The sequence below is a fragment of the Gekko japonicus genome, unplaced genomic scaffold, assembly GCF_001447785.1.
Source record: "Gekko japonicus isolate JY-2015 unplaced genomic scaffold, Gekko_japonicus_V1.1 scaffold2173, whole genome shotgun sequence".
NCBI lineage: Eukaryota > Metazoa > Chordata > Lepidosauria > Squamata > Gekkonidae > Gekko > Gekko japonicus.
In genome coordinates this window covers 152,411-177,017 of record NW_015172070.1, presented here as the reverse complement: position 1 = coordinate 177,017, position 24,607 = coordinate 152,411, and the positions used below count along the sequence as shown (strand labels likewise).

At 48.8% G+C, this 24,607-nt stretch overlaps 1 protein-coding gene across 1 annotated transcript in view; it reads left to right on the top strand.

The window, feature by feature from the left end:
• The first annotated feature begins 356 nt into the window (after window positions 1-356).
• TMPRSS9 (transmembrane protease, serine 9) overlaps window positions 357-24,607 on the top strand; it is a 32,813-nt gene continuing 8,562 nt past the window's right edge. Inside the window, exons 1-11 of the mRNA XM_015420842.1 lie at window positions 357-385; window positions 7,635-7,795; window positions 10,420-10,574; window positions 14,609-14,723; window positions 17,506-17,619; window positions 18,770-19,106; window positions 20,543-20,817; window positions 22,547-22,683; window positions 22,805-23,117; window positions 23,197-23,368; window positions 23,920-24,191. Of these exons, the coding sequence (XP_015276328.1) occupies window positions 357-385; window positions 7,635-7,795; window positions 10,420-10,574; window positions 14,609-14,723; window positions 17,506-17,619; window positions 18,770-19,106; window positions 20,543-20,817; window positions 22,547-22,683; window positions 22,805-23,117; window positions 23,197-23,368; window positions 23,920-24,191 (2,080 nt within the window). The remainder of the gene's footprint in view (window positions 386-7,634; window positions 7,796-10,419; window positions 10,575-14,608; window positions 14,724-17,505; window positions 17,620-18,769; window positions 19,107-20,542; window positions 20,818-22,546; window positions 22,684-22,804; window positions 23,118-23,196; window positions 23,369-23,919; window positions 24,192-24,607) is intronic.

The window sequence follows — 24,607 nt, the reverse complement described above, 5'->3', positions numbered from 1 at the left end:
GAATGACACCACACCCCCTAGGAACTACCAGAAAGCTTTCAGCAATTCCTAGAAAGGATGGATGTCACTTCTGGGTTTTCCAGGAAGTGGGCATGCCAGAGCTGACAGCCCACCCCTCTCATGCTGGCAAGTCTAGGATGGAGACTTATGAGATATCAGTTCCTCTTTTGGGACAGGAAGTGACATCAAAACAACAGTACAAGTTTCACAAATCTATGGTAAAACCATGGAGATTTTGAAAATCCTACATCTTCATGATGTCATTCCCTGTTCCGCAGCTAGAAGTGACATTCAGGAGTTGATCAGCACCCCCCTCTCCTGCTGCTCTATTGAACAAGGCTTGGGGGACACGAAGCATGGCTGGGAGCTTTCCCAGCAGAACCAGGTAAGTGGCAAGCAAACCCTATTGGCAACTCTGCAATGCATCTTCCACAGCTTGAATCCCACAGATGCGTTCTGGTAGCAGTGATCCCTTGTGCTTCCAACTTATTAAGATCCCAATGTGAAATTCACTGAGGCATGTTCAGGGTGTAGTTTCGAGTAAGGTACCACCAATATGTGGATGACACCCAGAAATATTTCTCCTTAACAGCTATGGACGTCTGGTGGAAATCCTGAACAGGTGCCTGGAGAAGGTGGCAGAATAGTTTTTCTAGTTGCCTGGATTTGGCAGGCAATCACCTGCCCATGGGCCCATGGCCTTGCCACCGTTCAACTGAGTGGCAGGAGAAAAATGAGGGGTGGAGTGGAGAAAGTGACATCACACATGTTTCAATGTCACTTCTGGAAGTGACAATGATACGTCGTGTGACTGTCTAGCAATGCCACAAATCCCTGTGGTAAAACCATCAAGATTTGGGGGATTGCTAGATAGTTGCCTGACATCACTTCTGGAAATGACATTGATGTGCATGTGACATTTCCCTGGCATAGGAATGATACAGTCCCTGTATCTGATCCACAACAATAACCTGAGAGAACTTGTGACTGACCCAGGGTCACACCAGCAGCTGCAAAGTAGGACTGCCATGTGCCTACTAGGGGTGGGAGATCTCCTGGCCAGCAATAACCTGGTCACTGCCTCTTGGCCCAACTGAAGTTTCTAAAACATTTTCAAAGTCACCTGATATAAAGTGTGAATCTGGGTCTTCCACGTCCTAGTCCAACATTACAAAGTTTGAGTCCAGTGGCACCTTTAAGACCAACAAACTTTAATTCTGGGTATAAGCTTCTGTGTGCATGAATGCTTCTTCAGATACAATGAAAAGAAAATTACCAGTCCATACGTATAGGTAGAGGGTGAGCAGTAAATTAGCATATAGCATAATGAAGATGTTGAACAGATTCGAGGACGTTAGTTGGGAGTTTATAAAAAAGAAACTTGATGCACTGGGAGTGTGGAGAAGGGTTCTTGCAAATGATACGGGCGATCTATCAGTACCAAGAAGCTAGAATAATTGTCAATGGCGATTCCACATCGAAATTCGCAATACAAAAGGGCACCAGGCAGGGGTGTCCCCTATCTCCACTACTTTTTATATTTACAATGGAAGTTTTAAACAACATAGTGAGAGCGGACCCCCAAATTAAAGGGTTGAAGGTAAAAGGAGAGCACTTTAAATTACAGGCCTATGCCGTAGACTCATAGACTCAATCGAATATCTTTTAAACACCCTTCACATATATGGGCAGGTAGCAGGTCTGAAAATTAATTTACAGAAATCTAAAATATTAACGAAAAACTGTTCAAAAGAAACTGAGGATTTGTTAGCAAAAAGATCTGGATTCATAATATGCAAAAAAGTTAAACATTTAGGAATCTGGTTAACAAATAAATGCAGTGCTCTATTCGATAATAATTATAAGAAAGTTTTGACGGAGATAAAAACCGATTTAGAAAAATGGAAAGATCTACAGTTATCCTTGATGGGTAGGGTTGCAATTATTAAAATGTGTATTCTTCCTAAACTTATGTTTTTGTTTCAAGTAATACCAGTTATTAAGAACCAAAAAATCTTTAAAGAACTAAATACAATGGTCTCAAAATTCATTTGGCAAGCCAGGAAACCTAGATTTAAACTGAAAACCATGCAAGAAAAGACACTGAAAGGTGGTCTAGGTTTGCCTGACTGGCAATTATACTATAAAGCTTCAGTCATGATATGGTTAAAAGATTGGATGACACTGTCAAATAATAGGCTTCTTAAACTGGAGGGCCATGACCTCGCTATGGGGTGGCACGCCACCATTTGGTATGACAAGGGGAAAAAGGTATTTGAGAAACACTATATAAGAGGTTTACTATTTAAAATTTGGAAGGAATTGAAACAGCAATATTATTTAAAAATACCCAAATGGATATCTCCAATTGAGGCTTTTGTTTTCCCAAACTTGTATGATTATCAAAAGAAACTAAGTTATGAAGAATTATTAGATGATAAAAATAATCTTAAACCAATTGAAAGTTTGAAAGAGCAAAATAAGGAACTGTCCTGGTTACAAGCAATGCAATTACAGTCGAGATATAAGGAGGACCGGAAATATGATTTTTACGACAAACCCGTAGAATTGGATAAAATCTGGATTAAGGGGGGGGGCGCATGATAAAAAATATATATGGCTATTTACTGGAAACTAAAATGCAAGAAGAGGTGATAAGATCTAGTATGGCGGCTTGGAACAAGGATTTAGGTTATGATATAGGAATTGCTAACTGGTTAAAAATATTGGATACTAATACAAAGATTACTAGAGCAATTTCCTTCAAAGAAAATATTTACAAAGTCGCCATGAGATGGTATATGTTCCCTGTTAAGTTAGCCAAGTTTTCTAAAGCGACCTCCAATATATGTTGGAAGTGTAAGCAGAATGTAGGCACCTATTTACATATGTGGTGGAACTGTTGTAAAGCAAAAAAATATTGGGTGATGATTACTAAAATGCTGGGTGAAATAATGGGAAAGCAAATCCCTCTTGAACTTGAAATGTGTATCTTAAATATGATTCCGGAGTCGTATGAGAAAGCTGAAAAAAACTTTTTGATCTACTGTTTCACGGCCGCTAGGATCTTGTACGCAAAGTACTGGAAAGAGGATAAAACACCAGAAAAGAATGAAGTTATACAGAAGATATGTGATGTGGCTGAAATGGACAAACTTTCTTGTATATTAAGGGGGAAGGATGATTTGATTTTTATAAATACCTGGAAGAAATTGTACATTTGGACATGAAACAGGATGGGTTAATATAACTGTGTTTTGGTGTGTTATAGAAAGAAGAGGTAGTATACTTATTTGTTAGTTGAATAGTAAAGAAGAATAGCGAAGCACTGGAAGTTGCAGGAAAAGAGTAATAGCTGTATGCTCATCCGTTAGGAAATGTTAAGCATCTGATTTGTTTGTTTTAATTTGGAAAATGAAATAAAGTATCAAAAAAAAAAGAACAGATTCGAGGACCAAACAGGAATAACAAGCTTAGTTTATACAGTCACCATTTGTTTGGGTTTAATTCCAAGGGGAAACATAGTGAAGGAAATGAATATGTCAGAATTGGAGACTGGTGGGCAGGTGTATCCTTGTGGAATGCTGAGAGTAATTAACTGAGATTCTGTCATTACGCTCCATCTGTCTCCTCTCAAGCATGGAGGCGACCTTACAGCATCTTCTTCTTTGAAGTGGAGCGATTGGTTTTGTAGAGTTATCTCCCCTGTCCCCAGGCCAGAGAAATACATTCCAATCTACCATTCCAAATTACATTACATTCTACTATTCATTACATTACGTAACAATCTACTATTCAGAAAAAAACAAGATCTGAAAGTGCGTGCCTTAATAATGAGCTCCGTGAGTGACAATTACTTATCGGAGATTAGACAGTTGCCAACAGCTAAGGAGATATATCCAGTCTTAGAATTGGCCCACCAGAGTAAGGGTTGGGCATTTATGTATTCACTGCACCAGTGGCTGGCAGCAACTAAGTATCATGATGCAGAATATTCCCATGCGCATGTTAGCAAGCTGACCAATCTGTACAGAGAGCTAGAGGATGCTGATGATCGGCTGGATGAGAGACGCAAAAGTAGCACCTATTCATCTGCCCATCAATCTCCAGTTTTCACATTTTGACTTCAATTGCTGGTTGATAACACACACATCCTGAAGTATTGAAAATTCTATACTGGATTATTCCATCAATGAAGACTGATGTGTGAGTGCAGCTACCATGTGAAGAGATCCACAACCTGCTTTATAAATTTACTTTATACCACACAGTCCTGGTCAGGACTGATGTATAGTGTTTTCTGGATATGTTTTTTTTTTTTTAAGTATGTATTATTAACCACTGAGAAAGGCCCTTGAGGCCGAAACACATATGGTAATGTTTGTCATGTTCTTCAACGTTGTATGGGAAATTGTTACAGCTTTTGTAAAGCTTGTTCTGACTCTTAATGCAGCCTGATATCCAGGTCCTTAAAAAAATTACTATTGTGTACACCATATAGTAGGAGCTGCGGTGGCTCAAGTGGTTAAGACGCTGAACTGCAGGCTGTAGAAGGTCAGTAGTTCAGCAGTTCGAGACCCGGGTACCGCATGATGGAGTGAGCTCCCATCTCTAGTTCCAGCTCCTGCCAACCTAGCAGTTCGAAAGCAAGAAATTGCAAGTAGATAAATAGGTACCACTTCAGTGGGAAGGTAACAGTGTTCCGTGCGCCTTGGTGTTTAGTCATGCCGGCCACATGACCACGGAAACGTCTTCAGACAGCGCTGGCTCTTCGGCTTTGAAACGGAGATGAGCACCGCAACCCTAGAGGCGGATTCGACTGGCTTTCGAGCAAGGGAACCTTTACCTTTACACCGTATAGTAAACATTTATTTTGATGTTTTACCTGCTGTAGCTTGACTATTGTGGGATTATCAGTATAGTTCGGGTTGAGTTTGTTTCCTCTTTTTGTCTTTGTTTGTTTCCCTGTTTTGTCTTTGTTTGTTTCCATCTGCCCTTGACCCATTTGAGTCTCCCTTCAGGCCTGGGTTGGGAATAGCAGCAGCTTTAGCTGCAGTAGTGGATGACCTTGCTTAAAGCTGGACAGGAGACAGTCATCCCTGTTGATGCTGTTAGATCTCTCTGTGGCCCTTGGACACAGCTGATTGTTCCATTCTGTCCATCCATTCCATTCCATTCTGTGGCGTTGGCATTGGAAGGAAAAAAGAGACCATTAAGGGGGACACATGATAGAGGTTTATCAAATGGTCCATGGGATGGAAAGAATTGGCAGACAGGACTTTTTCTCCCTCTCCCAAAAGGCTAGAACTTGAGGGCATCCAGTGAAGTTGACGGGCAGTAGGTTCTGGATGGACAAAAGGAAATACTACTTTACACAAATTCTTAGCTCTTTCACATATATTGTGTGGCTCCCAGCAGGGCGGCTGGGGAAGCAGAGGGCAGGCATGCCTCCCCAATTGGTCTTCCCTTCCCCAGCCAGTGTTCCCCTCCCTGGGTAGGCTTGAGGTGGAGGGGGGGGGGAGCAGAGAAAGAAAGCAACTTTAACTTTAAATGCATTCTAAAAGCCCCCCCCAGCCTACAAATATCATTGGATAAATAAATATCACTACCAATATCTGTTTTTACCTCTTTTGTTTTTATTTTTGACAGTCTCGTTTAATGTTACTAAAAAGCAAATTTGCCTATTTTTCAATAAAAACATGTGTGTAATATTTGTTCATGTCTTGCGGCTCTCAGACATCTGACGTTTATTCTATGTGGCTCTTATGTTAAGCAAGTTTGGCCACCTCTGCTCTATGCCCTGTTGTTGGCTGTCCAGAGGAACTGGCTGGATACTGTGTGAGACAAGATGCAGGAGTTGGACTGAACCAGCAGGGCTCTTCTTACGTTCTAGTCGCAGCATACTTACAGTCAGGGTTTTTTTTGTAGAAAAGTCCCAGCAGGAATTCATTAGCATATTAGGCCACACCCCATGCCTTCCCTTGGCTTGCCTGGGCGCCCCACGGCTGTGGGGAGCCCGGGCAAGCCGGCTCTTGGACAGGCCGGGGAAGGCATGGGGAGGCATTTAAAAGCCTCCCCGATCCTTCCAGGGGGCCCCTGGCCCACCCACCTCGGAGTCGCGGGGTGTGTGTGTCACTGTCCAGGCCTTCCCTCTGTAGCCACACACATAGAGATTTTGGCTGTAGTGGGCGTGGCCAACTCTGAAGCCAGCTGGAATGCGTTCCTGCCCCAAAATAGCCCTGCTTACAGTGTCAGGTAGAAATACTGTGGTGTAGATCGCAGTCCCTATCCCTTTGCCAATGCAAATTCTGGACCATTTCATTACAGTACAGTTCTGTTTGTTGTTGTTCAGTCGCACAGTCGAGTCCGACTCTTCGCGACCCCATGAACCAGCTCCCTCCAGGCCCTCCTGTCCTCCGCCGTCCTCCGAAGTTGGCTCAATTTCATGTTCGTTGCATCTTTGACACTGTCTAACCATCTCATCCTTTGCCGTCCCCGTCTTCTTTGACCTTCAATCTTTCCCAGCATCAGGGTCTTCTCCAGTGAGTGCTCCCTTCTCATTTGGTGGCCAAAGTATTTGAGCTTCATTTTCATTATCTGGCCTTCCAGGGAACAGTCAGGGTTGATTTCTTTGAGGATTGACTGATTTGTTCTTCTTGCAGTCCAAGGGACTCTCAAGAGTCTTCTCCAGCACCATAGTTCAAAAGAATCTATTCTTTGGCGCTCGGCCTTCCTTATAGTCCAGCTCTCGCAGCCATACATGACTACTGGGAATACCATTGCTTTGACCATGCGGACTTTTGTTGGCAGGGTGATGTCTCTACTTTTTATCATGCTGTTTAGGTTCGCCATCGCTTTCCTCCCAAGGAGCAGGCGTCTTTTAATTTCATGACTGCTGTCACAGTCTGCAGTGATCTGGGATCCCAGGAACGTGAAGTCTGTCACTACTTCCACGACTTCCCCTTCTATTTGCCAAGGAGTGATGGGGCCGGATGCCATGATCTTAGTTTTTTTTTATATTGAGCTTCAAGCCCACTTTTGCGCTCTCCTCTTTTACTCTGAGCAAGAGGCTCTTTAGGTCCTCTTCACTTTCAACCATTAGAGTGGTATCATCTGCATATCTGAGGTTGTTGAACAGTTCTGTTTACCTGTGCAAAAATCCCTCTTGAAGAGTTCTGTGTTGCATTGTTTGCAGAAGACCCAGGAGAGGGGGAGCCTTCCTGACCTCATCGGGGGGTGGATTTCATAAGCTGGGGGTCACAACAAGAGAAAATGTGTGAGCACAGGCAGTTATCAGTTTTGCCCATTTGCAGGACGGCACCTGCCGAAAGCCCTGCTGGGATGAGCAAAATTGTCATGATGAAGTATAGGAAGAGTGGCAGAGTCCCACAGACCAGAGGGACCCAGGCCAGTTTGGAGCCCAGACTGTGGTTTACCCTTCCGAATGCACAATAAACACCGTTTAGAAATGTTTGTCCGTGTTATTTTTCACCCACCGTGTCTGATGCAGAGGCAGAAGAGTGGCTGTGATCCATTCAGAAATCACAGCCAAACTACGGTGACTGCAGAAGAGAGGGGGATTTCTTTTTCCTTGCAGAATTCATTGTGACCCTTCTCTTTTCCTCTTCCCTCAGACATTCCGAGGCAGGCATGGACCCGCAAGCCATTGCTGTTAAGCCGGTGCTGGGCGAAGAAAAAGGGGAAGCAGCGGTGGGTAGTGGGACGTGTTGCAAGGTGACGGTGGCCACCGTCCTTGTCAGCGCCGTCACAGCTGTGTCAGCCGGGATCCTAATGGGTGAGTCCTGTAGAAAGGGCAGCATCTCTGTCTTGGTTGGAGCCAGGGCTCTGGCCTCACTACCTACAAGGAGCAGAGACGGTCTGCTCCTTGCTGTCCATGCCCAATGGCTTCATTTTGTTGTAAAATAGTCAAAAAGTGTTTAATACTTAGACTATTAATGGATCTTGCTCTATTGGAAAGAAGAGATTTCTTTGCTTTAAAAAACCTTTATTTCTAAGGGTAAAGGGTTCACGGGATTACTACAAATTAACATAACACTAACAGCTACATTTCTAAGCTGCCTATAGTCAAACCTAGCACACAGATAATGGAGAATCTCTCCTTCTTCTTGACCCCTAGAAAAGGAAGTCACCTGAAACAAATGACCAATCTGTATCACAGTAGAAGCTACTTTTCACGGGCTAATTCCCCATTGGCTTAGTGCCAGGTATCCCTTCCAGGTCAGTCTAAACAATAGCAATACTAGGAATACAAGTTAACCCTATAATGACTGAATCATCAGACCTTGTAAACGCATACATTTCCAACACATTTAACCTTGGGTAGAGGCCATAATAACCCGCTTTGGGCTGCATTCAACAGTAGCCTGACTCAGGAACCCAGCCCTGGTGCACAGGAGGGGAACCTTGCCTATCAGAAGAAGAAGAGCAGGTTTCTATATCCTGCTTTTCTATACCCTAAGGCGTCTCAAAGCAGAGCCTTCCCTTCCCCTCCCCACGACAGACACCTCGTGAGGTAGGTGGGGTTGAGAGAGCTCTGAGAGAGAGAACTGTGACCGCCCCAAGGTCACCCAGCAGGCTTCATGTGGAGGAGCAGTGTATCAAACCCAGTTCTCCAGATTAGAGTCCACCACTCTTAACCAGTGCACCATGCTGGCTCTCATCAGCGGGTAGATGCAATAACGCGAGAGAGGAGTGTATCAGCCATTATTCTGGGATAGCTGACCACTCCCACTCTGTAGGTAGAACAAGGCAGGAACCAGAGTGTTTGTTCAGTGTTTCATAGAAGAAAGAACTCTTAAGGGAACACTTGCCAAGAATGCCCATTGCTTACAATACTCCAACTGATGTAGGAAATGAGGAGAGCTTGGGGGTAAAGTGATATAGGTGCACATAGCATTGTATGGCGATATGCAGAGGTCATTTCGGGGGGGGGGAACGCGGGGGAACGCAGTTCCCCCGAGTGAGGTGCAGGGGGCGGGGCACATGACGAAGCCCCACCCCCTGCTTCCGGCCGCCCCGCTTCCAGCCCTCATTCAGCCAGGAGGAGGCAGGAGAAGAGGGAGGGTAAGTTGCTTCCTCCCTGCCTCTCCCCACCCCTGCCTGCCTGGGGTCAGGGAGGGCCTTGGCAGGGCTTCCTCACACTCCCGCTGGCCTTGCAGGTCCACCGCCGGGCCCCTGATGTCAGGGGGTGTGGCATATGCTAATGAGTTATGCTAATGAGTTCCCCTACCTCTTTTTCTACGAAATGACCCCTGGCGATATATAACCACGGGTGACGTGTAACAACAAACAAGTTAAAGAAGTTGAAAATCAAAGAAAAGGGATTTTCGCCCACAGTCTTAAGTGGTTCTTAAAAAACAACATGAACATTCTTGTGGCCCTTTCTTACACGCCCAGGGAAATGCTGATCACTACTTTGGGGTCAGGAAGCAATTTTTTCTCCAGGTCAGTTTGGCTGGAGATCCTGGAGGTTTTTTGTGCCATCTTCTGGGCATGGAACTGCGGTCACTGGTGGTGTGGGGGGAGGTATTTATGAATTTCCTGCATTATTCAGGGGGTTGGACTAGATGACCCTGGAGGTTTCTTCCAACTCTATGATTCTGTTATCAAGTCAGAAAGCAATAGGAGAGGTGACCAGAAGATAGTCTGAAATGGGGTCTTATGTAGGCTGCTCATACATCACAGTCTGAAAGCTGTTGTGTGGACTGCTGAGGCTGTATTTATGTTCATTCTTCTCCACCTTTCCACCAAAACTGGTTTTCAGTGGACTTACATTTCCTGTGTAAACAAAGCAAAGTGTGCATCTTTATAAGCACTGAATATCTATCAGGATAAATAGACTACTAGAGTAGCTACCCCCAATTCGTAAGCAGTGCTCAATGTTAGAAGCGGACGCAGTTTTATTTTTCTAGCCTCTAAGTGGCCTGGTGAGAGAGGTTTTCTTCAAGCAGCAAAAGTCACGCTAGAGTTTCCAAGTGGTGAGGATGAGCACACTGGCTCTGATCTTCGTTCAGCTCCACTGCTGTCTACCTGGCCAGGCTGGACAACATCAGGGGTGGCCTTAGTGATTCTGGCCCTAGACAAAAGCCCAGGACGAGTCCGCAGAATCACTGCTACCCCACCCCCTGTGTGAAGTGGGCGGGAACCAGTTGCCCAATCCCTAGAAGGGGCGGGTACAAGCAGCAGCAGGAGAGGGAGGGAAAGGGATCGTAAGCCGCTCTGAGACTCCTTCCTCCTCCTCTTTTTCTTCCTTTTTGTGTACTTCTTCTTCTTCCTCTTCTTCTTCTTCCCCCCTCTACAGAAGTTGCTGGTGTGGTTAGGCTTGCCCTTCTTTTTGCCCCGCAGTCAGGAACCTGGTGCTCCACCTGCCTTGGAAAGCCCACTTTTCTCTCTCCACAGCCTTCCACTTGAAACAAGAGGTCCTCTTTGAGCACCTGGTGGAGCTGCGAGGGATCCGGTATGACGGCAGCCTGCAGTGTCAGAACTCCGACTACCACCGCACGTTGACTCCCATCCTGGAGAGGCTGGTAAGCTGGCTCCTCGGGGAGGGAGAAGCTTCGTGCCTCTTCCCTCTTAAAATGCCATGTTTTGGGATTACTCTAAACTATATGCAAGAAACCTTTTCTTCTCTGGTTTCTTCAAAAGGTTCCCTCTGATGCTTCCTGGCTGGGAGCTCACTCTGTGACCCCCTTGGTTTTTTTTTGTCTTTTAGTTTAAAAGCAGCTTTCAGAACTCGACCCTGGAAGGAAGTTGTTTGAGATGCTCCATCTTGCAGTACAGGTGGGTCACACTGCCCCCCTCCCCACTTGGCCACGGGGCCAGAGGCGATGGTGCACCTGAGATGAGGCCTTTGTCTGAAATGAGTCAGGGCATTTTAACATGACCACCTTAAACCTAGAAGACGGATTGGGACCAATGTTCCCTCGAAGCTGAGTTATAGCTCAGTTTTTTAGCCTCCAGCTCACAATTTTTTCTCTTAGCTCAGGAAGGATGGCTCCAGAGCAATGTTCCCTCTAAGCTGAGTTAGTGTGAGCTAGCTCACAGTTTTTTAGCCTCCAGCTCACACATGTTTGCCTTAGCTCAGGAAGGAGGGCTCCAGAGCAAACTAATTCATGCAGTAGCCAAATTGCTTGCTCACAACTTTAATGCCAGCAGCTCACAAAGTAGAATTTTTGCTCACAAGACTCCAGAGCTTAGAGGGAACATTGCTCCAGAGCCAACTAATTTATGCAGTAGCCGAATCATTTGCTCACAACTTTAATGCCAGTAGCTCACAAAGCAGAATTTTTGCTCACAAGGCTCCACAGCTTAGAGGGAGTATTGACTGGGACCACATTACTATCTGTCATGGCATGTTGTTGTTTTCATGCTGGTGATTTTACTGATTTTAATAGATTGGTATAACATGTTTTCATTGTAAATCTGCACTAATTGCAGCCCTATATGTTGGTACCCACCCTGAGCCTACAATGTGGGGAGGGCAGGATATAAGTCTAATAAAATAAAAATAAAATAAACCAGATTTTGCTTTAGTTGAGGTGCTTAATATGAGTGCAAAGAAGTGCCATGGGCCAGGAGATTTGTTGGCATTACAAATGTGATGTGAGATGAGTGATTTAAGCCACATGTCCAAACACAGTGTTAGCCAAATTGCCTTAATTTATTAATAAAATTGGGGAATATGAATATTAAATGGCAATAAGCATATATGGGAACAATAACCTATGTATACAGGAGTCCCACTTAGTCCAGATGACCAGAAAGAGACTCAGAGACCAGGTCTTAATTAAATGGTTTATTTACTAGGAAGTTTACACACACATACAATAAAATACAAGCATACACACAATAGAGGACTAAGAAAATTAGACGGAAAAATATAGAGACGTTTGCATTAGCAGGAGAAATTTGTTGGTTGGGTGATACTGAGCTGTCCGATGAGAGGAAGTGATCCTGCAGCAAAAAATAAGGGTGACTATAAGGAATAGGGGTCGTATTCTGGCCGGCAGAACATGTGGTAGACTCTGGGCAGCTCTTAAACTGAGAGTCAGCAAGGTAGGATGGGGTCAGGTTAGGGCTGCCAAGCCGCGGCGGGGGATCCATGTGTCTTCACAGGATCCCTGCTGCGGGGGACAGCGATACACGTTGCACCGCCGGCGCCAGGATGTGACGCTACACATCACTCTGGCAACGGGACTCCAAACAGCCCCGTTGCCAGAGCAACGTGTAGCGTCACATCCTGGCGACGGCAGTGCAACACGTATCGCTGTCCCCCGCGGCAGGGATCCTGTGAAGACGCACGGATCCCCTGCCGTGGCTTGGAAGTCCTAGGTCACAGGTAGAGAGGAAGTGAGAGAGAGAACACGGTCAGATTCTCTCCTTTTATACCCTAAAAAGGGGCTTGGGGTATGAGCCACCAAGCACGTAGTCCCCAAGAACATGCTAGCTGCTGCTAGCGCTTTGATGGGCTAAAAGAATAGGGTTAATGGTTGGCCAATTGACATAATGTTTCTTTAAGTGACACCTTTCAGAGTTTGGGTTTAAGACAAAGGAGAGGAACAGGCAGTCATTCAAGGTGCTTGACCAGTTGTTAGCATTAACGATCCGATGGTCTGCAGCTATGTTATCTTGGTGGGCGATGGGTGTGCTAGTCAGCCCAGTTACTCCTGACACGGCCAGGTTCTTTTGTTTAACTTGAAGATGACTATGTGCAGTTTCAGGTAAAGCTGCTGGAAGAAGGTGGTGGTGGGGAAATGCCTGCGTGATGGAGACAAGGCTTGCTATGGTGTGTGAGCAAGAAGGGTCCATATTGTCTCTGCAAAGTATGGCTTCTTTGTAAGTCTGGATGCTAGCTCTTTGTGGCTGCGATCTCTCAGGGAGGCTGGCGTGCCATCTACCTGGGTCTGCAGTGACTTTAGAGAGGCAGGGGCGGATGGCATCGGATCTTCCATGGGTCCGCGTCTGGTTCAACATGCTGCTTCAGTGCAAGGCTTCCCTTGGCTGTGCACATGTCTCTCTGTCCAGTAAGTTGGCTCTGTCACATGGTCTCCCATCAGTCCATTTTCCCCGGCACACTCATGGTACAGTCCAGATTTAAAGTTAAACTTCAAGTCCATACTGCATAAGAAGCTTGCAGGGCAACAACAGCCACAGCCTCTGTTAAAGATATCCTACCTGTCCCTTCAAGGTTGGACCTTGTGGGGAGGAGGAAGTAACCAAAGTGCTGAGACTGACTGAGAAATGAGAAACAATTCCATAGTCAAACCCAGGGCTATTTTTGGGCAGGAACTCACAGGAATGGAGTTCCGGCTGGCTCCTGAGTTGGCCACGCCCAGCAGGAACTCATTAGCATTAGCAGAAACTCATTAGGATTGGCTACATTAGGGGTGTGTGGCCTAACATGCAAAGGAGTTCCTGCTACAAAAAAAGCCCTGGTTGACAACAAACAAGGTAAACAGAATAAGAAGCAAAAGGTGGGTGTGGCTGGATGAGCACACTTCTGGTAACATGGGGTGTGGCCTAATATGCCAATGAGCTGTGCTGTCAGGGGGTGTGGCCTAATATGCTAACGAGTTTCTGTTGTTGGGTGTGGCCTATTATGCTAATGAATTCCTAATGAGTTCCCGCTGGGCTTTATCTACCAAAAAAGCCCTGCTAGTTGTCAACTTGCAGATTGTTTGCTGTCCTCGCCTTTCCCCAAAAAAACCCTGGAATTGGCACTGTGGCATTTCTTCTACTAGATGATATCCTTGGCGTTATGACCTATTAGTCCAAATCAGCTTAAAATGGAAAAAATACAGAGAAATCCTTCTGTAGATATCAGCAAGCACAGAGGGGAGAGCAGTTTTCATGATCAGAGCAGAGCAGAATCCCCTGTGTGGATGGGAAAACCCAAGAGGTCAATGACTTCAAAAGCACAGTATCCACAGATGTTCAGATCCACATACAGCTGTGGTTTGATTGCAGAGGATGGCCCCAACATGGAATCACTATAGGGTTCCCAAGTACTTACCACGATTCGGCAGGGGGACACATGCTCCCCGGCCGGAACATTCCTCCCTGTAACGCACCATGCTGTCGCCAGGAAGTGACGCTGGTACCATCGAGTTTCCAGCCCCATTGCCAGAGCGTCGCCCGGCGTCACTTCCTGGCGACGGCATGGTGCGGCACATCTGTTGTCCGCGCGGGGATGGTCCTGGGAAGAACATAAGAACATAAGAACATAAGAGACGCCAATGTTGGATCAGGCCAAAGGCCCATCCAGTCCAACACTCTGTGTCACACAGTGGCCAGACGTATGTGTCCCCCGCCGAATCACGGTAAGTACTTGGTAAGCCTGAATCACTAGTGTGAATTTTCTGATGTTCACATGAGTTGTGTCTGAACCAAACTTGGACCCCTCTGACTCTGTATCTGTTTATCATTGTAAGAGACTGCTATTTCCTTCCCACATATGCACGGGAACATAGAGCGATGCTGTCATCCCCCTCTCCAGTAGTTCTAGCTTTGAAGGAACTCTAATTTTTCCCTTGGCAGGAAAGGCAATTCCAGTGTGATTGTCCGCTTTCGCCTCTGGTTCTCCAAGCAGCTGCTCAGCCCGGGCTTAGAAGAAGAGGTGCTCAGGCGGGGGCTGGCAGCCACCCTGGACAAGCAGGGGGTTCCTCTGGCTGCCTACGGTACCATTTCTTCAGCCATCCTGACAGGTGTGGTCTGTTGCATCCCAGATAATAAAGTTAGGGGGTGAGCAGGAAGACTGGGATTGTTCCAGCTGCTTCACAAACACCACAAGTCTATGTAACTCATGTGATAGTTGAGCGGGCAGGGATTGCACTATATACTGTCGATACTTAGCCTTTGTGTAGCACTTCTGAGTGTTTCAAAATGCTACACAGACATTATTCTGCTGTGGTCCTTACATCAGCCTGTAGATTAGGCTGGAAGCTGGGGGTGAGCATAGTTTGGCTGAGGCCACATAGTGAGTACAGATTTGAGCAGATTTGAAGAGCAAAAATATCTTGGGATAGCCTAGAGTCTTCACTCAGCACCTGGTGAGCTTCTGGAGTTTTCTGCCTCTGGACTTGGGGCTGGACCGAGAGGAAGCCAGGTTCTGTGTTGGGGATCTCATACCTGCCCTCCTCTTTGTCTCCTACAGGGCCACGCAGTGTCTCTCCAGCTGAGATTGTCCTAAAATCAGGTATGCATCATTTCACTAACAGCTCGTGGATTGTGGCTTTTTAGACATCGCCAAATTCTTTTCCCCGGCCAACCCAAATTGTCCGGTTTTTTGCTGTCCTGAATTTTATGGCGCCTTAAAGAGCAACAGATTTATCAGTGCACAAGCTTTTGTGGACCAGGCTCCGTTGGTCTTTAAAGTACCACAAGAACCTTAGTTGTTTCCGTTGCAACCAAGACTAACAGGATGCAGCCCTCCACTAAACATGATTTAAAAACACCTAATAAATAATCTCTTAAAATGGAAACACCAACCTCAAACACTTTGGACCCAGCTATGTGGGAGCAAGTTTGGTGTAGTGGTTAAGTGTGCGGACTCTAATCTGGGAGAACCTGGTTTGATTTCCCCACTCCTCCATTTGCACCTGCTGATGTGACCTTGGGTCAGTCACAAGCTCTGGCACAGCTGTTCCTGAAAGACCAGTTTGTGTCACAGCTCTCTCACCCCCACCCACCTCACAGGTAGCGTTCCCTCTAAGCTGAGTTAGTGTAAGCTAGCTCACAGTTTCTTAGCCTCCGGCTCACACATTTTTGTCTCAGCTCAGGAAGGATGGCTCCAGAGCAAACTAATTTAGGCAGTAGCCAAATCGCTCGCTCACAATTTTAATGCCAGTAGCTCACAAAGTAGGATTTTTGCTCACCAGACTCCGCAGCTTAGAGGGAACATTGCTCACAGGGTGTCTGTTGTGGGGAAGGGAAGAGAAAGGAGTGTGTAAGCCGCTCTGAGACTCCAAGTGAAGGGCGAGGTATAAATCCAATCTCCTCCTCCTCCTCCTCCTCTTCCTCTTCTTCTTCATGTCTTCCCTGAGCCCGCCAAGAGGACTTTAATTCAGAAGTGCTTTCCAAGTTCCATACTTGGAACTCAATTCCCAGGCACACAGGAAAAATTGAAATTATCTTATGGCATTGTGTGTGGAATTGGCAGGAGATTCCCCGGGAGGATAGTTTGGCTGGTGAAGCTGTAGCTCTTTTTTGGCACCACTAGTTGGCAAGCTGTGCTTATTTTTAGGTGGAGAGTGCTGTGGTTTGCCTAAGGTTGTCCAGTTAGTTTCAAGTGGAGAATTGGGCAATTGAATCCAGTTCTCCAGATTACAGTCCACCGCTCTTAACCACTACCCCAAACTGGCTCTCCGGGCCCGCAGAGTCTGACTGGGATCAGGACCATGGTGTATGAGGAGAGGGGACTTCATCTTTCTCACTTCCCCATGCTTTCCCCCCAACCTAAAAAGTCTCCTCGGAGCTGCTACTTACCATATCGGGGATACTTGCATGTACTGGTCTTAGCTTTTCTCCAACAGGGCAAATGGTAGTGCCCTGGAGTTCTTTCACGTCAGGGAAACAGTGTCTGGGAAGGGGATGCAGCTGAAGCCCCCTTTCCTCAAATGCCAGGGTCCTGATCTCAACGGGGGGCCCATGCATCTAGGAAACATGGAACTCACAAAACGTCTGATCAAAAGTCCTCCTGGAAAGCCCAGGGAGGATGGGATGATACTTTCCTTCATTTACACCCCACCTTTCTCTCCAATCGGCGAGCCAAAGCAGCTTGCATCATTCTCCTCTCCTCCATTTTGAGTTTCACAACAACCTTGTGAGGTAGGTTAGGCTGGGAGTGTGCGACTGGCCCAAGGCCACCTGGCAAGCTTCTGTCCGATTCCCCATGCATTCGAAATAAATCCACGTTTGAAGAACAAAGTTAAATTTATTATAAAGCGATGGTTAGATCAGGAACACAAGAATTGTTAGGAATGACTACAGACCCCATAGGGAAACATAATAAAGAAACTTGAACCAGGTTAGGATCAATGAGTCCAATTCCCGCTGGCGGGAAGGCAGATAAAACTAGTGCCCAATTCCTTGGGAACACAACGGCTCTACAACATAAACACAAGATCAGTTCTCAGGCATGAGATACATAATAAGCAAAGCAACGCCATAACTCCATCCCACCTCCAGCTGGTTGACCTTGTGCAGTTCCGCGGATGTGGCAAGCAAAAGACAGTAAACACCTACACAGGATGATACAGGGGGGGATGGACAGAGCACAATGTAACATGTAGAAAAGAACACACCACCTTATGGCAGCTTGCTGACAGCTTCCAGAGCAGAGTGGGAATTCGAACCCGAGTCCCCCAGATCTTAGTCCAACACTCTAACCATTGTTCCCCTCCGGCTGTAATGTAATGTACAGTCGGGATTCTGGTCTGTAGAGGCAAAAAGCTTTGTGGGTCATTTTTGTCACTGCTGTACTTGCAGGCAGCTGTCTGGGGAATGCCTTCGCCTGCCACGATGGCCAGTGCGTGGCCGTGGAGAACGTGGAATGCGACTACCACCGGGACTGCATGGACGGCTCCGATGAGGCTGAGTGCGGTGCGTTCTTTTTGTGGGGCAGCCGGGGTTTCGGAACTTAGGCTGATGAGAAGCCCGGGGGTGTAGATGTGTTTGTTGTTTTGTGCCTTATCACATAACAGGTGTCCAGGGGTAAGAGGAAGTAAAGGGAGGGGCTGCGGCTCAGTGGTGGGGCCCCAGCTTTGCATGCAGGAGGGTCCCCAGGTTGACCCCCTACCATCTCCAGTTAGATGGTCTTAGGAAGCCAGGCTGGAAAAGGCCTCTTTGTGCTGGAGACTCCAGAGACCAAGAAGAGAATACTAGCGAGCTAGGTGGTCAGACTCTGCATCGGTTCCATTTGACTGCTGAAGAGCAAGCAGTGTGCAGGTCCTGAGAAGCCCTGACCTGGATAGCCCGAGGAAGCCCGATCTCGTCAGATCTCGGAGGCTAAGCAGGGCCGACCCTGGCAAGTACTTGGAAAGGAGACCTCCAAAGAGTACCAGGGCCGGGACGCAGAGGCAGGCAATAGCAAACCACCTCTCTGAAATGTCCAAGCCCCACTAGGGGTCGCCAGAAGACAACCATGACTTCCAGGCATACACACATATACAGACACACACACAAAATACTCACCAAAAAATAAAAAGTATAGAAGAGGGAGGAGGAGGAGGAGGAGATTAGATTTATACCCCGCCTTTCACTGCCCGAAGGAGTCTCAGGGCGGCTTGCAAACTCCTTTCCCTTCCCCTCCCCACAACAGACACCCTGTGAGGTAGGTGGGGCTGAGAGTGCTCTTTCGAGGGCTGCTCTTGAGAGAACAGCTCTGAAAGAACTTGTGACTGACCCAAGGTCACACCAGCAGCTGCATGCGGAGGCACGGGGAATCAAACCCGGTTCTCCCAGATTAGAGTCCACGCTCTTAACCACTACACCGAACTGGTAACTGAAACCAGTATGTATTGGGGACCGGTGGGGGGGGGGGATCTCAGAAAAATTATCCTTGTTCTATCACAGACGTCATTACCAATGGCAGGAATCTCCTGATCTAAATTCGGAGTTACTTTTGTACAATTTAGTCCTGTGCTGCTTTCTGCATATTCTCATACTTCAGCAAGATTAGTCCCCCCCCAGCCACAAGGTGGCAAAAGTCGTACATCAAAGTTGGGAGTCTTGGGGATTTCCGAGCTTGCAGCTGGTGCCTTTGAGACCTTCAGAAAGAGAAAAAATGTTGGCTCTGAGTGTTTGGGTAGATGGCAAGCGGGTCCCGAAGGCACGGTCCTTGTCCTCCTGGGGCAGTCCCAGCACAGCACGCCTTTAATCCTCTCTTTCCCCCCCCCCCCCCATGTCTCTCTTTCTGTCTGTGGCATTAGGCCCGCCCTGCAGACGGCAAACCGGATTGTTGGGGGCTCGGAGGCCTTGCGGGGGGAGTTCCCCTGGCAGGTCAGCCTGCGGGAGAATGGCGAACACTTCTGCGGGGCGACCATTCTGACGGCGAGGTGGCTGGTGTCTGCAGCTCACTGCTTTAATGAGTAAGCCTGGGGGCCATGTCCTTCTCGGTGCACGAGACTGGATGTCCCACACTCAATACTTGGTTCTCTCCCTCTGGAGAAGAAGAGAAGAGGAGACTAGATTTATACCCCGCCCTTCCCTACCTGAAGAGGTCTCAGAGCGGCTTACAGTCCCTTTCCCTTCCCCTCACCCCTGTGAGGTAGGTGGGGCTGAGAGAGCTCTCTCGAGAACTGCCCTTGAGAGAACAGCTCTGAGAGAACTTGTGACTGACCCAAGGTCACACCAGCAGCTGCATGTGGAGGCGTGGGGGATCAAACCCGGTTCTCCCAGGTTAGAGTCCGCGCTCTTAACCGCTACACCAAACTGGCTCTCTGGTGTAGTGGTTAAGGCACCAGGTTCAGTCTCCAAGATTTACAGTGCTGTCCTATGCAGACACACTCCGTTCTAAGACTGGTGAAACCAATGGGCAGGCTGGAGTAACACCACATAGAACAGCCCTGTTAAAAGGTATCAGGAAAGGCCTTTACCTGTCTGAGCCCCTGGACAACCGCTGCCGGTCAGAGCAGACAGTGCCATCCTTGATAGATGGGTGCTGTTTAATTTGTTCGGAAGTTGGGGGTGAGCAGTGAAGCGGTCAGGTTTGCAGCGGACGCCAAATGATTTGGCAAGGAGAAAAATTATGACAAATGCATGCTAATAAATATGTATTAGGCTTTCGCAAGACAGAGCAATTATCGCAAATGAAACCACTGCCAAGTTTTCCATCCAACTGTGATTATCTGATTACAGCCTCTTTCCGATATTATCCTCGTGCCTACTGGGAGGCTGGCAAATGTGCACCGCGGGAGCACACCACCGCCGATACACACAGCTCCCACGCTGTCTGAATAGGGGCACCGCATGTATTCTGCGCGCGTACAGAGCTTTGGTAAGAACTAGAGTTGCCAGCTTTGGGATGGGAAATAGCTGGAGATTTTGGGGGTGGACCCTGGAGAAGGACCTCAGCAGAGTATAATGGCCACAGAGTCCACCCTCCAAAGCAGCCATTTTTCTCCAGGGGAACTGATCTTGATCATCTGTCATAGCAGGAGATCTCCAGGTGACACCTGGAGATTGGCAGCCCTAGTAAGAGCCCTGGAAAATCTCATGGCTGATTCATGTGTACATGCTTGCAAAATGTGTACCGTGCCCCATTCAGACAATGGGGTGACTGTGTGTACCAGGATCTCCCGATACATGTGGTTGCCGGTCTCCCCGTACACGTAGGCATAATGTCTGAAAAGGGTTTTGACCTCCAACAATTGGTTTCCAGAGACATGGGTTAAAGTTCACAACGTACAGATCTTTCGTTTTGCTCTTCCCTTCTGGCAAGCCGTTCCCAGCTGGGGTTTTTTTTGGCCGCACCGGGCCTTGTCGCTGGACAGGTGGCGTGACCCGCAGCCGTTCTCTCTCCTAGGCTTCATGACCCCAGCTCCTGGACAGCCTACGTGGGCACTATCTGGCTGAGTAACACCGGCAGCAGCTTTGCCAAGGCCGGCGTGGGCCACATCGTGAAGCACCCGTCCTACAACACCGACACGGCCGACTATGACGTGGCCCTGCTCCATCTGGCTGACCCGCTGGTCTTCACCAAATACGTCCAGCCCGTGTGCCTCCCGGCCGCCAGCCACGTCTTCCCCCCGGGCAGAAAGTGCCTCATCTCAGGGTGGGGTTACCTCAAGGAGGACTTTTGTAAGCAAAACCCTTGGCCTGCTTGGTGAGCCAAGTGGACAGGGGCTGGCCGAAGGCTCGGAAGGGGGAGGTCTATGGGGCAAATCCTCTCTGGGAAGCTCAGCCTCTCAGCCCAGCCTACCTCTCAGGGTGGGTGTAAGCAAGAAGCACATAGTCTGAATGACTATTATTGTGTGTAGTATAGCCAGGAGATCCTAAGATTGTCTGGCAGCCAGAAGGTCTAGCTCTTTTAGCGTTATGCACCACCAGTTGGCGAGCTAGGCTTGTTTTGAAGGCATTCCAGAGGTGGTTTGCCACTTCCTGCCTCTGCGTTGTAGCCCTGGTATTCCTTGGAGGTTGCTAGCCCAGGCTGACCCTGCTTAGCTACTGAGATCTGACGGGATCAGGGTCACAATCAATGTTCCCTCTAAGCTGTGGAGGCTTGTGAGCAAAAATTCTACGTTGTGAGCTACTGGCATTAAAGCTATGAGTGAGCAATTTGGCTACTGTATAAATTAGTTTGCTCTGGAGCCATCCTTCCTGAGCTAAAGCAAGAATGTGTGAGCTGGGGGCTAAAAAACTGTGAGCTAGCTCACACTAACTCAGCTTAGAGGGAACACTGGTCACCAGCACAGGGCACAGCAGGTTTAACTTCTCTAACAGAGGGAGCTTTGACCCTTGAAAGCTTATGCTCTGAACCCCTGGTTGGTCCGTAAGGTGCCACTGGACTCCAGTGTAACCCTTCTATTGCAGACCGACACACCGGCCCTCCTGAAACGATCTGTGCTGAATTGTGATCGCTGACTATAATGGAAAGCTATGAGACACAGCTTTTCAAGAATTAAGTCAATTTAATCTCAGAAGCAACCTCTTCTAAATGCGGGGAAGTAAAGGGAGACTTGGGAGCTGCGGTGGCTCATGTGGTTAAGACGCTGAACTGCAGGCTGTGGAAGGTCGGTAGTTCAGCAGTTCGAGACCCGAGTGTGCCGCATGATGGAGTGAGCTCCGGTCTCCAGTTCCAGCTCCTGCCAACCTAGCAGTTCGAAAGCAAGAAATTGCAAGTAGATAAATAGGTACCACTTCGGTGGGAAGGTAACAGCGTTCCGCGCGCCTTGGTGTTTAGTCATGCCGGCCACATGACCACGGAAACGTCTTCGGACAGCGCTGGCTCTTTGGCTTTGAAACGGAGATGAGCACCGCAACCCTAGAGTCGGATTCGACTGGCTTTCGAGCAAGGGAACCTTTACCTTTACCTTTAGCAGTAGGAAAGAGCAAGAGTTCAGTAGCACCTTAAAGACTGACAAAATTTGTGGCAGGGTAGGAGCTTTCGGGAGGCTTCTTCAGGTATCTGTAGTATCTGAATAAGTGAGCAGTGACTCACGAAACCTCCTACCCTGCCACACAGTAAGGTGCTACTGGACTCTTGCTCTTTTCTATTACCCCAATAGAGAATGTCCTTGTTTTGACATGCTGACCTGGGAACTCCGCAACACATGACCCATACCTGTCTCCACTGCCTTAATTCGCCCTGGAGAGTCTGCCATTTGCAGCTAACAGTCCCACTGCAGATTATAGCCCACTCATCACAGTGCCTGTGCTCTCGTGCGAGCTTCACCGCCAGTCCTTTGATGACCACCAAGAGTGGCTCAAAGTGTGCACTGGCTGAGAGTGAGCCGCTGGCCAGCCTTGCTGGTGGTGGGGATATTAGTGCGGTCTGACGCCTGTCGGTCATTTTCTCTCCCCCCCACAGTGGTGAAGCCAGAGCTCCTCCAGAAGGCCACAGTGGAGCTTCTGGACCAGACCCTCTGTGCCAGTCTGTACACCAACGCTCTCACGGACAGGATGCTTTGTGCCGGCTACCTGGAGGGGAAAATTGACTCCTGCCAGGTATTCCTGGGATCTGGCGGGCTCTTCCTCCCACTCACAGGGAGCTGAGGATGCCCTCTGTGAAGCTCCCCGTGAATGAAAATGGCTCCGGAGATCCTCCTCTTCCCCTGCTCTTTTGTAGGGGGATTCTGGGGGGCCGCTGGTCTGCAAAGAGCCCTCCGGACGCTTCTTCCTAGCGGGCATCGTGAGCTGGGGGATCGGCTGCGCGGAGGCCAACCGCCCAGGGGTCTACGCCCGGGTAACCAAGCTCCGGGACTGGATCCTTCACACCATTGCCACGTTCACGCCTCCGACGACCATCCCGACCACAGTTTCCACACTGCTGGACAACGCTTCCCTTTCAGAGGGGTCAAGTACCGTCAGTGAGCACGGCCCCAGCACGGCCCCAGCGTCCACTGCCACGAGCAGGCCGGTGACGGCGCCCCGCCCCCCAGGTATGAGCCCCCGTATCAATCAAGTCCTAGATGGCCTCTCTCAGGGGTCTGGCCTGATGTGGGCTTTGTCGCTGTGCAGAGTGCGGCCGGAGACCAGCCTTCTCCAAGCCCGTCAAAATTGTGGGCGGACTGGACGCATCCCGGGGGGAAGTGCCTTGGCAGGTCAGCCTGAAGGAGGGGCTGCGGCACTTCTGTGGGGCCACCATCGTCGGGGACCGCTGGCTGCTCTCGGCCGCACACTGCTTTAATCAGTAAGTACCGCCTGTTGGAGTCACGGTGGGTGGCCGTGGCTCAGCGGCAGAGCATCTGCTCGGCAGGCAGAAGGCCCCAGGCTCAATCCGTCCCGTCTCTAGTTAAAAGAACCAGGCAGTAGGTGATGAGAAAGACCTTTGCCTGGAGAGCTGCTGCCAGTCAGAGTGGGCAATACTGACCTTGATAGACCAGGTGTCCAGCTTAGTATAGGGCAGCTTCATGTGTTCACCGGCAGCATCTGCCGAGTTGCTGGGGAACAGCCCTTGTTTGTGGGGCTGGGGGGGGGATCCCACATGCCTCCAGAATGCAGCCCCATCCTCTAGGGAGAAGCCCTCCTCCTCCTCCAAAGCTTCTGCACGCGGGCTGAAGCACCAGAGCGCAAAGTGGAGGAGAGGGTGGTGTCTGTGTGGATTTCCGCCTCCCGTGTCACACCCGAAGCTGGAGACACTTGGGGGGGGGGGCGCGACCTGTGCGAGTGCTGCCTCTGCACGGCCTCGTTCCCACTAATGGAAAATGTGTCCTTGTGGTTTTCATGTCCACGTGCTGGTAGCACCAAGCCAGAGTACATCACCGCCTACGCAGGCGCCACGCTGCTGTCGGCGGCGGAGAGCAGCTCCGTGAAGGTCAGCGTCAGGCGGGTGGTGCTGCACCCGTCCTACAACCCTCTGCTGCTGGACTTCGACGTGGCCGTCCTGGAGCTGGCCAGGCCCCTCCTCTTCGGCAAATACGTCCAGCCCGTCTGCCTCCCGCTCGCCATCCACAAGTTTCCTGTGGGCAAGAGGTGCTCCATCTCCGGCTGGGGCAGCGTCCGTGAAGGCAACAGTAGGTGAAGGCTGCTTACCCTGCCAGGTCCCCAGTGGAGCCATCCGAGCGGGGGTGGGCCGGAGCCGTTGCCGTGGGTGGGAGACTGGGTCCCCTGAAGGACATTCCCTGCTGGGTTTGCTCAAGTCTCCAGTCCTCTTGTGGAGAGATAAAGAGGTGTGATGGTACCCAGTCGCTCAGTTAGAGCCTTCCAGCACTCTGGGTGGTGAGTCTGAAGGGCACCAGGAATAAGGGCTCTTTTTGTAGCAGGAACTCCTTTGCATACTAGGCCACACCCCCTAATGTAGCCAATCCTCCAAGAGCTTACAGAGCTCTTCTTACAGGAGCTACTGTAAACTCTTGGAGGATTGGCTACATTAGGGGTGTGTCGCTTAATATGCAAATGAGTACCTGCTACAAAAAGAGCCCTAATTAGG